The 14,016-nt window shown below is 43.2% G+C and overlaps 4 protein-coding genes across 4 annotated transcripts; 2 read left to right on the top strand and 2 right to left on the bottom strand.

The window, feature by feature from the left end:
• Positions 1-448: 448 nt before the first annotated feature.
• imp3 (IMP U3 small nucleolar ribonucleoprotein 3) lies at positions 449-3,304 on the top strand. The gene is made up of 7 exons (XM_079285268.1): positions 449-676; positions 1,094-1,201; positions 1,375-1,449; positions 1,551-1,630; positions 1,768-1,819; positions 1,988-2,060; positions 2,167-3,304. Exons 1-7 carry the CDS (start codon positions 540-542, stop codon positions 2,191-2,193), a joined length of 552 nt encoding a protein of 183 aa, XP_079141394.1. The 5' UTR covers positions 449-539; the 3' UTR covers positions 2,194-3,304.
• sec22ba (SEC22 homolog B, vesicle trafficking protein a) lies at positions 2,933-4,960 on the bottom strand. The gene is made up of 5 exons (XM_079285267.1): positions 4,782-4,960; positions 4,207-4,316; positions 3,913-4,073; positions 3,660-3,806; positions 2,933-3,475 (listed from the first exon to the last, which is right to left on the bottom strand). The coding sequence occupies exons 1-5, from the start codon at positions 4,854-4,856 to the stop codon at positions 3,321-3,323; spliced, it is 648 nt and encodes a 215-aa protein (XP_079141393.1). The 5' UTR covers positions 4,857-4,960; the 3' UTR covers positions 2,933-3,320.
• A 302-nt stretch (positions 4,961-5,262) lies between these two features.
• Positions 5,263-9,243, top strand: LOC306789614 (uncharacterized protein C1orf21 homolog). Its single transcript, XM_079285637.1, has 6 exons — positions 5,263-5,364; positions 6,455-6,596; positions 7,165-7,244; positions 7,673-7,743; positions 7,905-7,968; positions 8,418-9,243. The coding sequence occupies exons 2-6, from the start codon at positions 6,506-6,508 to the stop codon at positions 8,439-8,441; spliced, it is 330 nt and encodes a 109-aa protein (XP_079141763.1). The 5' UTR covers positions 5,263-5,364; positions 6,455-6,505; the 3' UTR covers positions 8,442-9,243.
• Positions 9,244-10,188: 945 nt separating this feature from the next.
• Positions 10,189-12,114, bottom strand: tsen15 (TSEN15 tRNA splicing endonuclease subunit). The gene is made up of 4 exons (XM_079285516.1): positions 11,959-12,114; positions 11,791-11,872; positions 11,159-11,294; positions 10,189-11,035 (listed from the first exon to the last, which is right to left on the bottom strand). Exons 1-4 carry the CDS (start codon positions 12,022-12,024, stop codon positions 10,864-10,866), a joined length of 456 nt encoding a protein of 151 aa, XP_079141642.1. The 5' UTR covers positions 12,025-12,114; the 3' UTR covers positions 10,189-10,863.
• Between the last annotated feature and the right edge of the window lie 1,902 nt (positions 12,115-14,016).

Genomic DNA, 14,016 nt, shown 5'->3' with positions numbered 1-14,016 from the left:
GATTTGCTCCCATGCCTTTTTTGTTGTAGATACAATAAGTGGATAAAGACTGAACACGCTGTGAATATGTAGCTGTATCGTTTTAATTAAAAGGAGAAACGTGTTGTTGTATTGACTGGGAAAGGACTGTGTATTTTTACTGTGGTTCATTAAAAGTTGTTCATCGATCAGAATGCACTCCAGACAAGATGTTCCTTTTGAGAGGTTTATTGACAATAGTCAAACATGTGTGTGGTTCTGAAACAGACATACATAAAATAATGCGGTTCTATAATAATAATTCCTGCTTCTCCGAAACCCGTCTGAGGTCGTCCTTCGTCACACGTGTAGTTTAATATCAGGGTTTGAGATGTTAAATGTTGAGCCCTGTGGGTGAGCCGCGGTAGATGGCGCTGCAGCTCACGTGGACTCGACGCACGACGTTAAACGGTCGCCGAAGAAGAAGAAGAAGAAGAAGAACACGTGTTTCCTCTTCAGCCTGCTGCATGGGAGCGAGCATATTGTAAATACATTATATTGAGCCAGAGAACGTTTTAAAAATGGTTCGTAAATTAAAGTACCATGAACAGAAGTTGCTGAAGAAGGTTGACTTCATCAACTGGGAGGTGGACAACAACCTGCACGAGGTCAAAGTTTTGCGGAGGTTTCGCATCGAAAAGAGGGAGGACTACACCAAGTAAGACGCGTAATCTATAATAGTGCTGCTGGCTACAGTCAGCAAACATAATGCTGTGTGAAGACTGGGAAATCAAGCTAAGCTACCATAACAACACGATAAACCGTTTCATTTTGATTTTAAGTAAAACAAAATGTAGCCGAAATAGCTAGGTTGAAACTCAAAACACAAATGTTCATCTTCTTATTTGACCTGATTAGCTACACCACGTGAAATACCAGATATCAGAGCTTATAACCCTCAGACTGTTTTAAACAGTGCGTCAATATTTTTCAAACCTTTAATTGTGTAATTTGAGTGAAAACATTCAATTTGTTTTCAGGGAAGCAGCTGACCAGTGAATAATACAAATGTGTACACCCAAATTCATATCTATGGTAGTGTACAGTACCGGTGTTTATCTCTCCTGTGTCTCAGGTACAACAAGCTGAGTCGTAACATCAGGGATCTCGCCAAGAAAATCCGTGACCTGGATGAGAAAGATGGCTTCAGAGCCCAGAGCACACATCAACTACTGGAGAAACTGTGAGTGTCTCCGTGTGATGTTGTGTCTTACAACTTTCAGTCAACACCTGGCGCCTGAATCACAAAGACATAAAGCGGCGTTTGTTTTCCATTGCTGCTTTAGAGCAGTCTTGGTTTATCCGTTTTGAAATCACAACAACAAAACTGATAATCTTCTTGGTTCTTCACACAAGGTACTGCATTGGTCTCTTGCCCACCAGACAGAATCTGGCCCTCACAGATAAAGTCACAGCTTCTTCATTCTGCAGGTAAATCACAACACAAACATTTTAATCGAGTCCTTTTTGACGTGAACATGTATCACGACTCTTGTTTTCCGTCGTTCATTTCACCTTCGTGGCTCCTGCAGGAGGAGGCTGCCGAGCATCATGGTGAGCCTCCGTATGGCTCAGAACCTGAAGACCGCCATCACCTTCATCGAACAAGGACGTATCCGTCACTACTTCCTCATTGCAAGAGTTTATATTTTGGGAGTAAAGTTTTACGCCTTGAGTTTCCTTTGAGTGATTGGTTAGTTTTGTCTACGTCTAAGTGTAGGAACTGTTTAGACCTTGACTCAGTCTCAGATGTGCGTGTTGGCATAGACATCGTCAAAGACCCAGCGTTCCTCGTCACAAGGTTAGTGTTCACATTTAGTTTTGTCTTCTCATAAATTGTGTTGAACCACTTTATGCAGCCAGGTGTCTTTTGGACAAAACTGTCCATTCTGCAGAAATTGCAGTGTAGATACATGTGAAAAGCATCTCAAGTGATCAAATACTAACTCAACATGGCCACTTTCTCCAGAAATATGGAAGATTTTGTCACATGGGTGGACTCCTCCAAGATCAAGCAGCATCTCATGAATTATAATGATGAGGTGAGTTTGAAGTCAATCAGTTATGAAACCTACACGTTTCATCGGCCATTTTTTCTGGACTAAAGCATGATCCTGATGTCATACAACCACTGTGTTTCTTTTGCAGAGGGACGACTTTGATCTGGTGGCATAAGCCTGTTGTCTATCATCCATTCATCACCCTGGAGAATCACTACAAGAGGATGGACCATGTGTGTGCGCACATATCCAGGGACAGATACTCGGGTGCAGGACCAAAAGCTTAGCTGCAGGGCACAGAGGAGGTCGGCACACTGTCAGGCTCCAGGCTTTTTGGAGTTTTAGAGTTTGAATAACTCAACAGTTCAAATTTTCTATCAACTGGGAAATTGTGAGAAGAAAATAAATGTCAAAACTTAAGTTTCATCTGAGCAAGGGCAGAAGAAACGCCCAGGCTTTACTTTGTGCACCGAACACTCGTGAAAATTAACGACTAAAACCTGACTAACCTGATCTATTAACCATCCAAAATATGTGGATTCATCCGAGACTGTATTTGTGACTGACAATATTACCGGCGCCTTCAGCTGCATAGATTCTCAGTTGTTTTTTTCCTCATGTCTCAATGTTTACGTGAACATTAGCAGTCATCACTGCGTGTACAGAGCAGCTTTTAGCGTTGTGTAGGTGACTGTCACCTGTATCCCCCCCACACACACACACACGTTTGCTTTTCATATTGTGTGAGCATGAACTGGCTTAACAGGATATGTATGTGATCATGGAAATTCTGGTTTGTAGGTGTGTGTACACCATAAAGAGGACTGTCGCTGTCTGTTCATGATATTAACATAGCATGTCATAAATACAATTTGATAAATTTTAATATTTTCAAAAAGACTTCCAATGTAAACTTCGTGAACAATAAACATTTTATCACATTAAGACCTTTTCACAACACTTCTGCATATTCATACGTGGTTTCTCCTCAATGCTGAAACCCCAATTTCCAGTTAGTTCATTTATCAACACCCTGCTCTTAATATCCCTGTAAACATGAACTCGCCACAAAGCATTTGCTCCAATCCATAAAGATGTCCCGGCACAGACCTATGTCTCAGTTTATACTCTATACATGTCATAAATCAAAGCTGGATAAAGCATAGAAATTGTTTTAACCTTCAATAAGGAAAGACTACGATCCCTTCAAGGCACCCGGGTATATAACAAATGTAACCGGATCAGTTAAAGTGCTTGTCTTGCCAAAATGAAGCACCCTCAAAGTCCTTGTTGACAGTCCCCTCAGAGCCACCAGAAACGCACGTAGATGAGGAGTGTGATGAAGAACACAGACACAGCAGCCACCTTGGCATACGTGGAGCGGGTATTTAGATATTTGGCGTCGCTGCGGTACTTCTTCGACAGGCTGGACAGATTGCTGGCTTTTGTGTCAAGAGCTGAGGGAAATAAAGTATCGCGATGAGGTGAACTGGATATTTACAAAGCAATCAAAGAACATTACATCGAGTTGTGCAACAGTACTGACGTATTACTGTGAGCAGTAACAGCAAAATAGATTTCTGTGTTCTTGGTAATTTGTGTTTTGTGCAGGTACTCTGTGCTTTTTATTACTGTACTCACCAGTAAGAGATTCTCCTCTTTGCAGAACTTCCTCAATATTTGCCACCATAATTCTCTGGACATCCTGCAGCTCTGTGTTGATACTGCCAAAGTTCCTCCTGGCCCTGCTGTCAACGAATGATTTCTTGGTTTTCTGGATGTACGTGTCTGAAACAATGCATGTATGACATCAGCTTAGTTAAAGATGTTGTTCTTTTTGCATAAAGTTTAAGACAACATTTTCTTGAAAGTCCCGGATCACAAATTCTCTTACCAAACTCGATGAAAGAGTACGGCCTCGTTACTGTGGGCACCTTCTTTCCATACTGCTGATTGAACTCACTGTGGAGGTCTTCAAGGTATGCAAAGACCATCTTTTTGGGAAATGAAGCCTCACAGAGGAACAGGTAGCACACACCCTGCGCTATTAAGTAGCTGAGAACATAAAACAGGTCAGTCCGAATCAGTGGTAATGTAACTATGGCAATACCAATGTATGCAATATCACAAAAGCAACGTTGAGACGACACGCAATGAACCAGAGTACTTTGAGCTTCTGGTGACTTACTGGAAGTTCATGTCCCCAGCCTCCAGGGTGCAGCGGTCCGGACTCTGAGCGTTCAGTTTACGGCACAGCTGCTTGGCTTGGCTCTGGTAATGCTGGAGGTCTCTTCCTGACTGACATAGATAAGCAAAAAACATAGGTGAAGTTGTAAATGATGTTTTAAATCAACCTGAAACAACTTGTCGGCATTCAAACCGACGACAAACATTCATATACATTTTATTTAGCTAAAGTTTGAAATGGTTCTTTTTACTTCTACAGTTGTTTTCAGTAAAATAACGTCCTGTTACATAGATGGACAGTAGGAATGTTACTACGTTTGTTGTTAGCTGACCGTAACATAACCAAAATAGGTTATAGATTTATTATTGCGTCATCGATTACCAGGTTACATGCCAACTTTCCCAATATATCAACGTCACCAAGAATCACATCAAAGTCTTGATTCTTGTTTGGGTATATCTAAATCTCAGCGGATAAGCTAGCAGACGTCACACATGATATTTTTGAATGGAGTTAGTTGTAGTTCTCTTCACACGGAGAGGCTACATGGTGGGAATGCTAGCTTTCATTCAGACCTGTTCATCCTCCTGAATGGACGCAGTGAGCGGAAGTCCGTCCGTTAAACGAGTGATTATCGTCAGTGAAGTCATAACGACACAGGTCAACAATCGGCGAAGTCAGTTGTCTGTCTGAGACTGTGAAACTTAAAAAAAAAACTTCTCGTCTGTTTTTGCTGTCAACTTTGGTGACGCGTAGGAATGAGCTGGACGAAGTTCCTGGTGCGCCGGTAAATTAGGTCCGAGTGGCAACGGGGTGCAATTTCAACTTCGGAGTCGAATTTCCATCGCATGAAGAGGTAGGATGCTTCAAAAAAATCGTATGGAAATTGTGATGAGCGCTGAAAAATAATAGCAATTAAAAAAATATAAATATTTTGGAAATATTTCACTCGCTTCTTTATTTTCTAAGAGGTCGCCACTATCTTATCACTTTAACAGAGTGTCGGGCCATGCGCTCCGACCAGACAGCTGGCAGACGTACTGACTGCATCTCGACTGCTGATGCCTGAGCCGAGAGGTGCAGATGCGGTCTGGGTCCTGCTTCAGGAGTGAAGCCTCTCTGAATTTAAACCAGAGGAACCATGGACAAACCGGAGAGGTAATAATGCCCCCATTGTTGTACCTTTATTTTGCGATTGTTCGTTTACTTGGTTTCCCTTTTGCCATGTCGCCTCGGCGTTTCCTGCTGGCCGTAGAATGGCTGCTCTTTTCGCACCTTCCTTTTGTTATTACTTGTTTAAGGAACCCTGATCGTTGTCCCCTCTCTCCGATGTTGTGAAACGAAACGATGGTTGAGATTTTGCAGCTCAAATGGAATGCATTTCCCCCTCACCTCTTCTTTCTTATTGGCTTGCCTAGAATTGTACAAGATAGCCCAGCAATGCACCGTTCATAGGCTGCAGCGATTAATCTATATACATGTACAAATGTGAGCTAATTGTGAGCAGGATAGTGATGTGTGCGGTTCAGCTGAGGAGTAAGTGCGTTTAAGATCATTTATATCACATGGATTTCAATCACTCTGCGTTTTCCTAGAGCTGACGCAAAATACTGGTCAAAGATTGCGTTATGTTAGCCATTGCTGCGGGTCTCCCAAGTCAATATGACGGTGGAGATGGGAGCACTTGTGCACGACCACACTTTAATCCTGTGAGCGCCACAGAAAACCCCCCATTCAGTCATAGAAATGAGCCGGTGGCTCGCTTGGCACAGTGGTATCCTCACAGCTTGAAAGGCCTTATTGTTGCGGTGCAGCTGGCACAACCACGCGCACGTTCTGATTGGTGTTTTCCCAGACCGGCGTGTGCATGATTCACACCAGGCTAGACCGTCTATTTTACGGTCTTTTCCAGAATCGGTTGGGATACCCGCGTGTTTTAATGCTGGGGTGGGGCTCTTCATAACTAATTGATTGTGGAAAAAAAGAGTGATTCCCAAGCTGGAGTTCAGGGGAGTCCTGCGAAAGGAAGACTAGTTTACTTCCTGTAATGATAATTACAGAGACCACAGTCTCCACTGGATGTCTCTAATAAGGACAAATGCTCCTCAGATGATTCCCCCAGGGACCAAACCTTCATCAAGGGGCCTGTTTGTGTTCTGAGGCTTTTCTGCTCGTGGGGTCTTGCTTAAAATAATACGTTTGTGAACTCCTGTATCCAACCATACTCTCCTCATACCTGCGCCCCCAGGTGTGGCTGTAATGCTCAGGGGTGAGAAGGAGAGCAGCTGAGGAGGAGGAGATGGGCTGCACCTCCACCAAGCAGGTGTCTGCGGTGCCCAACGGCGAAGAGGGCCAGAATAAAGCCTACAGCAACGGGGACCTGCTCTCTGGTCAGTCGGTTTACTTTTGATCTCATTTCCAATGCGCCTCTATTATCAAGTGGCTTTCCACTTGCTTGATACTCTTGCTTTATAGTTGGGGTCAGACTGACCTTTTGATAAATATGAGGTATATTTTTCTGATCATTTTTGGAAGTTGTGATGAATGTTAAATAATGTTGATGCTCTCGATATAATGAAGGAACCATTGACGAGTGCTTTATTAAAGAGTGTGAATTAAAGGTCAGTTAGGGTTATATATTACTGTGCATCGTTACTGTATTTTCATTTCCTTCTTTCTAAATGCGTGGGAGTGAGATAGAGGAGGGGGCTGTGCATGTGTGACGGGAAAAGATGGAGAGGCAGAGAAAAGAGGAGAATCAGGCCGACAGCTCGTGTGTTCGCAGATTGCCAACCATTGTTCAGAGAGGATTTAGTCTGGAGCGTGAGAACTCGAGCACATAATTACTTTGCCAAGTACTGAACTGTGAGAACTATGAGCCCGGAGGATTGTGCCGTGAGCGGCTCGTCCTCTGCCGTCGTGTATTAATAAGAGGAGATGTGCTCCTCTCTGTCACAGATGAATACAAGATGAAAGGAGTGGAGAAAGTCAAGTTCATCAGTGGAGAAGAGGGAGTCATGGACGGCCAGGACAGCACAGTGCGTCATTCTGTTCTTTTTTTGTCTTTTATCGAGTCTGTCGCGGGACATTCACCATATAGTATGATGGATTCTGTGCAGCTGTAAAAATAGTCAATTTTTAATCGAAATGAGTAATGACATGAAACTTCATAATCAGACTTTTTCTTTCAGGATTTTGGTGCTCCGTGCTGCATATATCTGCATATTAATGAGGAAATACTGAATGCTTTTTTGTATTCATACCACACATTTGTTATGTTAATATTTTTTGAAAACTAATTTGGAAGTGTAATTAGTTCATTGTGTGCCGTGTCTCATGCTGTGTTTCCCATTCTGCTGAATGATGGGACATAAGACAACTTTTGGATCAGATGGTTGATTGTGTGTGCGTGTGTGTGTGTGTGTGTGTGCGTGTGTGTGTGTGCGCTTGCTCGGATGTCCTGCAGGAGAAAAGTGCTCTCCTTGGTAAAGGTCAACACATGGATGAAACGGGGTCAAACGGGAATGGAAAGATTCTGTAAGTGTCACCGACTGACGATGCTGTTTCAATATCATTTGAAATGTGTTTATATGATGTGTATCAGTCGTGTGTTTGTCTGTGTTGTTCATCTAAACTCCTCGCCATGCCTTACGTAATACTGCAAGGCTCTAAGCCGCTGTACCATTTTCCTTTTGCAGGAGCATCCACTCCTCAGAGAGTCAGCAAGAGTTCTTCAGGATGTTGGACGAGAAAATTGAAAAAGTAAGAAATGACAACCCATCATTGGAGTCACTGTTTGTTTCTATATTTCTGCAAAAAGCTCCTGCTAAGTGACATAATGGAGGTTAATCCTATCACTGCATCAAATCGGTAGCAAGTGGGGTCACAGCAGATGCCATACTTAAAAAAATAAATTAAAAAAAAGCCTCAATCTGTCGTGTCCTGTGCTTTCCACTGTTGGAAACATGTTGCGCTGAGTGCTGCAGTGGGATTGGATCTGATGAACCAGAGGAGCGGTTTAGACAAACTGGGCCTCTTAATGAGTCGTACGGCTTTGTGGCATAAAGGTCAAGTGATTGATGATATCATGTGTATCAGAGTATAAGGCCTCCACTGTTATTAACAGTTTGTAAGCCTTAGGAATATGAAATGCATATCATCAAATAAGACTAAAACTGTAACGTAGACTAACATCTCTGTTTTCTTTACAGGGCCAGGACTACAGCTCAGAGTAGGAAGATGTGATGTAGCACTGTGGTTGAGTATCCACCGGCCCCCGATATGAAAGAACCGCCATCGCAGTGTTACGGCCGGATCGTACCATGTGTCACCATGAAGGAGGACTGTCCCTTGTATGTACACGCCTGAGAAAAATGGAGTACTGACTTGAATCAAGCACCTTTTTGCCCTCCTGCTTACAGCATTAGTTCCTGCTTCGTATATCAACCAAGAGGGAAAGGGCCACAGATATCAAAGATGGTTTCATATTTTTAAGTTATTGAGGTTTTTCTTCCTTAACGAAGCCATGACAGGATGACGACATACATGGCTTTTACCGAGACTTCCTATAAACATTTGAAACGTTCAGACTGTGACACACACATTTCCAACAACGGAGGCATCCTGCAGACTCTCAAAGTGAAGATTATGTCTCCACCTGCATCATTTTGAACATTTCATTCTTGAATGCCTCCCTGAAAAGTCAACAGGTTGGACTCTTCCTGCATTCCAAGACACAGTATGAACCTCTTTTCTACAGTACAGTGTCCGTCTGTCCATGTCCGGTTCTGCTATGATGTAGAGTATTTATGTTGAATAAGGCTCAGGGTTGAAGTGTTGTAATCTCTGTCTCATGTATTCAAGTCTCTCCTTTCATTAGGACACTGTTGCACCATTAAAACTACACACTCATGCACTCAAACAGCAGGGGTATCGATGGCCACTGCTTCAGTATCTGTCCCGCGTTGAACCGACAGCGCGAACTCTGCTACGTCACATAATAAGTCTGTGTATTGCGCTCACCAGTGTTATGTTGTTGTGTTCAGTTTCTTTGTTGACTTTTTGGTTTTCTAGAAAAATAAAGTGTTTTCAGTAACTTATTCACACAGCTGACAGAATTGTGTTCCTGTACAGAAGAGCCAACAGAACAACATGTCACATGAATCATTTGGTCGGCAAAATCGGCGACTTATTGAAGCTCGAGTCAAACGAACACACCGTTGCTGCATTAACAAATGGGATTAAATATGCTGCACCGTATCATACGAAGCTGTCTCACCATAAGGCCCTGGAGCTCGTAAAAAATACCTAATTTGGGTGATAAGATTATTATTGGACAGCTCAATGCGGTTGGTAATGAGAGCCCAGTTGATGGCTGATATTATCATGATATTAAGAAACAAGAATTTTAAGTACAGAAAATCGAAGGATATCATTCCGAATGTAGCATTTTCCGATGAAGACGTGAGATACGCCGACATTATTCTGGTTTCAAGAGAAATCTATGAACAAATGTGACATTCGGAATATAAGTTACATCTCAGTTGGGAGTTTGACCACAGTTTGCGACACACACGGACTCTTGCCTGTTTACAGCCGGCTCTTTTGTAAACAAACTATGTACACAAACCAACATGAAACTAACCAGCCAAAAGTTGGCAAGGCTGGAGCAGAGATGCATGCCAAAGATAAAAGTCCACATTTCTGGTCGGAAGGGAAAACATAAACATTATGAAAGGGCGTTTTAAAGTATGCGCCGCTGCATGCAATCAGGAAAACTATTGTGGAATATTCATGTCCATGAGCATGTAAACTTAGTGGGAATATAGTCTTTTGTGCACGGGAACATAACGTCAGTCAGAGCGTCACCGTTACACATTTTAAAAAGAAAAGAACAAAACTTAACGTGTTAAAAAAAAAACATGAATTCATTCAACATAAATTACACTTTTGTTAGCTTTATTCATTGTTGTTCTGGTGTCTGTAGATAACAATATTTCCGTTTTTCACATCGGTCAATGGTCCTTTCAAAATAAGATACTTCTGTTTTTGAGAAAGTAACTAAATAAAAACCAAACAAATGACACAAACGTTACATTAATTCGGCAAAAAAACCCTTTGTTTGTTGAATTGTATGTCTTTACGAAAACAGCAAATATGTCTTGATAATTAATTCAACTTTCAAATATCAATATTTGTCAAATATCAGTCAGGCTCTAGTACTAATGTATCCAAAATGTTTTGTGGATCCCCTGGGGGATCCAACTCATCAGGTCCCGCAGGAATGTTTTGAGGAAGGCAGGTCACCTCACACTGTCAAGTGCAGGGTTGCGTGAACACATCCCTGACCGCAATGAGGGAGTACCTCGTCAACAAAGCTCTCAAACACGGCAGGTTTGCGTCAAAAGATTGAACGAATCACAAGCCAAAAAAGTTGCAAACCCCTGAACTAGACTTCGCAGGTTTAGTCCTTTCTCACCGACAGCACCTGTATGGGCCCTGTGGTTTGGTCCATTTGCACCTGCTGCCATGTTCTCTGTGCACCTTTTTTTAGGAGCAGCTTACACAGACAGACCAACTGACCGACTGCCCGTCTGTCCCATTCCGCTCTTCTATGTTTCACCAACAACACCGAGATGACGTCACACTCCAGCTGTGTCAGGGCTTCTGCCGTCTCTTCCGGTGCTGCCGACGTCCCAAATCCTGGAAGGGGCCAGCAGGAGGGTCCGGTGTCACCAACCCATCGGTCATCCTCTGGTAGACCAGGGTGGAGTCAGAAGCCACGGCACACAACAGCATGGGGAAGCCTCTGTCCAGCACGTGACGTATGCTGCACAGCAGAGAGGAGGAAGCTGTGAGTTTGGCGAATACATTTTGTGATGGGGGAAAAAAAAGGTGTTGAAACCAAAAGAAGGAAGGGGCGGTAGGTCTGAGAGCTGCAGCGTCTTATTACCTCTTGTGGCTCAGAGATCGGTGAACAGGCAGTGGAAGAACTGTGTGGACGGGTGCTCCTTCTTTCTCCCTCCCTTCCAGCAAAATCACCTGCAGCTCAGGACTCTTGACACTGGACACCTCTTTCCACTGACGCACTGCGGAGAACAGGAAACACAGAGTACAGTGAGAGCGGCAGCTACCGTCAAAGACACCACGCGCATGTCCTCAGCACTGTTTGAGTGAAATGATGGACCTGAGGAGGAATTCACCATCTACTACACATTGAGGGATTGAAAGGCTGAATCTATTACTTCGTCCCCCTCAAAATATGTAAAGACAAATAAAATGAATTCAATGAAAATTGTATGAATGGGTTTCTCATTTCTTCATTGTAATCATCTGTTAGGGCTGAAGCAGCATTTTGACCATAATTGGGGGGGGGGGGGGATACAATTTACAGAAAACACAACTCATCTTTGTTAAAAAACAATTGATTCATGTGAAAATAAATAATATTCAAGAAATAATATCACCCTGTTAGATCACCCTGTTAGATGACAGCCCCCCCGCATGACACACAACAAGACAACAGTAATAGTTGAACAGGAATAATAATCCTGCTAAACTCTTCGTAAATCTTGTCAAACTGACCCTCAGTAAGATCCATGAACACGAGGAAAGCTGCGTGTACTTGTGCACTGTCCTCAATCTCCAGACTCTTCATTTGTTGATACTAAAAAGAAGGAAAAACATTGTGTTTTTATTGCACGGTTTAGCAACAGAACTCTGAATGCATCGCGGAGGTCCACCAACACTCACTGCAGGGTGCTGAAGGATCCAGTTCGCAGGTGGAGGTTTCTCTGCGCTGTTTGACGCGTCCGACATTTTATTTACTGAACGAAATGACTCAAACTACTGTCTCATTAAACGCGTGCTAATGCCAGGACACACCGCTGCTGTCACGAACATGTGAGAGTTGTGTTTTCAGGTTTGCCGGTGTGCTACAGTGTAAGTCGTCCGGGTGGAAAATCGTAGTCATTCATTTCAGCAAAGTTTCAGTTGCCTTACAGACTGACAAAGGGCACAAAAACCCAGGCAGTTTCCATTTATGGTAAATTGATTAAAATGTACTCCTTTTTTTTGGATAATTTAATTTTAATATTATTATAGTCACTTTGCTTTGTAGACGTTTTTTTTTGTTTCCAATGAAAAGGTTTGATTTAGCAAACTGACACAAAAAATAAGTAAGTGTTAATTTGTCTAAACTGACCAATTTTGGCAAGATTAACAGCAATGTGTAAATTTCATTCCTCACATTTTACAATAATGTTTATCCTTCAACTCAGAAAAGTGAGAAAACAACACAAAGATGGGAAATAAAAACAGAACGAAAAACAGAAAAACAGAAAGGAAGACAGAAAGAAAGACAGCACAGAGCAGTGAAAACAAAGGGCTGAAGTCAGTGATGTCCCTTGTGATCTCAGGGCAGCCTCTGACCAGTGTGGACTACAGCACGGCCATGCTTCTGGAGTGGCACAAAGGAGTTCAACACTTTTACCACTCGGTGGTGGAGTGGAGGCCCATGGAGCAGCTGAGGTGAATCATCGGAGGCAGCAACTTCATTTATAATCCACCATCCTGATACTGTTCAATCGTAGATTTGATAGCGTAGTAAACCTAAAACATCCATATCATTATTCCGTCCATCTTTCTTTCAGCTCTTATGCAGACGAGCAGGGTCCCAGACAATGGCCCAATTCTCGGTTCACCCACGTGATGAAGTTAAAGACGACAACTTTGGACTGACGACATACTGGTGAGACAGAAAAATACCATGAGGCAGAGAGAATTAAATGTCCTATTGTTCAGAGGAATGACCCATTATCACGGTATCTGGTTAATCACTATCACTCTGTCGTCTATTCATGTTTCTTCTCTGTCCCTCAGTTTGTGGACATTGGCAACCTGCAAAAAAATCAAAAAGCCTTTATTCCACCTTCTGAGACGTGATCTGTCTGCTCTGCTGCAGGAGCTAGTTGACTATAAAATTGACAATTCGTAGTAACAGGAGGAATTTCGAGGCTCTCTTTCTTCAGTCTTTGCTCTCTTTTTTTCTTGTTCCAATGAGCATTTGGTCCTTTTGGCTCTCACAGTCCTGACACATGCCTCACTCCTCCGTTAAAGCCCACTGCCTCTCATTTCCTGTTCTTCCCTTCTTATTTGACTGTTTCACATCGGTTAGATGTTGAACTGATCGAACAAATCCCCTTGAAAGATCGGCTGCTTCCTCAGCCACTACAACATCTGGAAACAGGTAGCTCTGTATAGACTCAGCTGCGTGCAGTGCAGCTGGTGTGGCAGTTTGATGAAGAGCGACAGTATGAAGAGGTTTAGGTCCTTCAGAGCTGACCGCTGTTACGTGTCTCCCCCTAGGTGGTGCAGCAGGACCTGCTGCAAGTGATTGTGCTGGAGGATGATGTGAGACTTGAGCCCAGGTTTTGCAGCAGGCTGGTGACTATCATGGGAAATGTACACAGGGTGGGCCTTGAATGGGACCTCATGTTAGTCACTTTGTGCAGTTTGTGGCAGCCGGGGTGGGCGAGCCCAGGGAGTAGTGATGGCAGGAAGGTATTACAGACTACCAGAGAGAAATGGATTGCACTTTGCACACGCCCCCTTAGTGCCAGCAGGCAATCAGCGCAACCAGGCACACCTGAGAGAGCCGGCCAGGGGAGCTTCATGGGCGGAGATAAAAGGAGAAGGAAGATGTGAAGTCGGGGGAAGTAACTTAGGTGAAACCATTCAAGACGGTGAGAGATTGTGAGACTACTTAGCCAACGACCCTGGAACGGAAGACTACCCCCACTGGATTGCCCC

Source organism: Melanostigma gelatinosum, assembly GCF_949748355.1.
Source record: "Melanostigma gelatinosum genome assembly, chromosome: 15".
NCBI classification, from domain to species: Eukaryota; Metazoa; Chordata; class Actinopteri; order Perciformes; family Zoarcidae; genus Melanostigma; species Melanostigma gelatinosum.
Note: the sequence above shows the minus strand (reverse complement) of the source record. Positions and strands in the feature narration are given on the sequence as shown.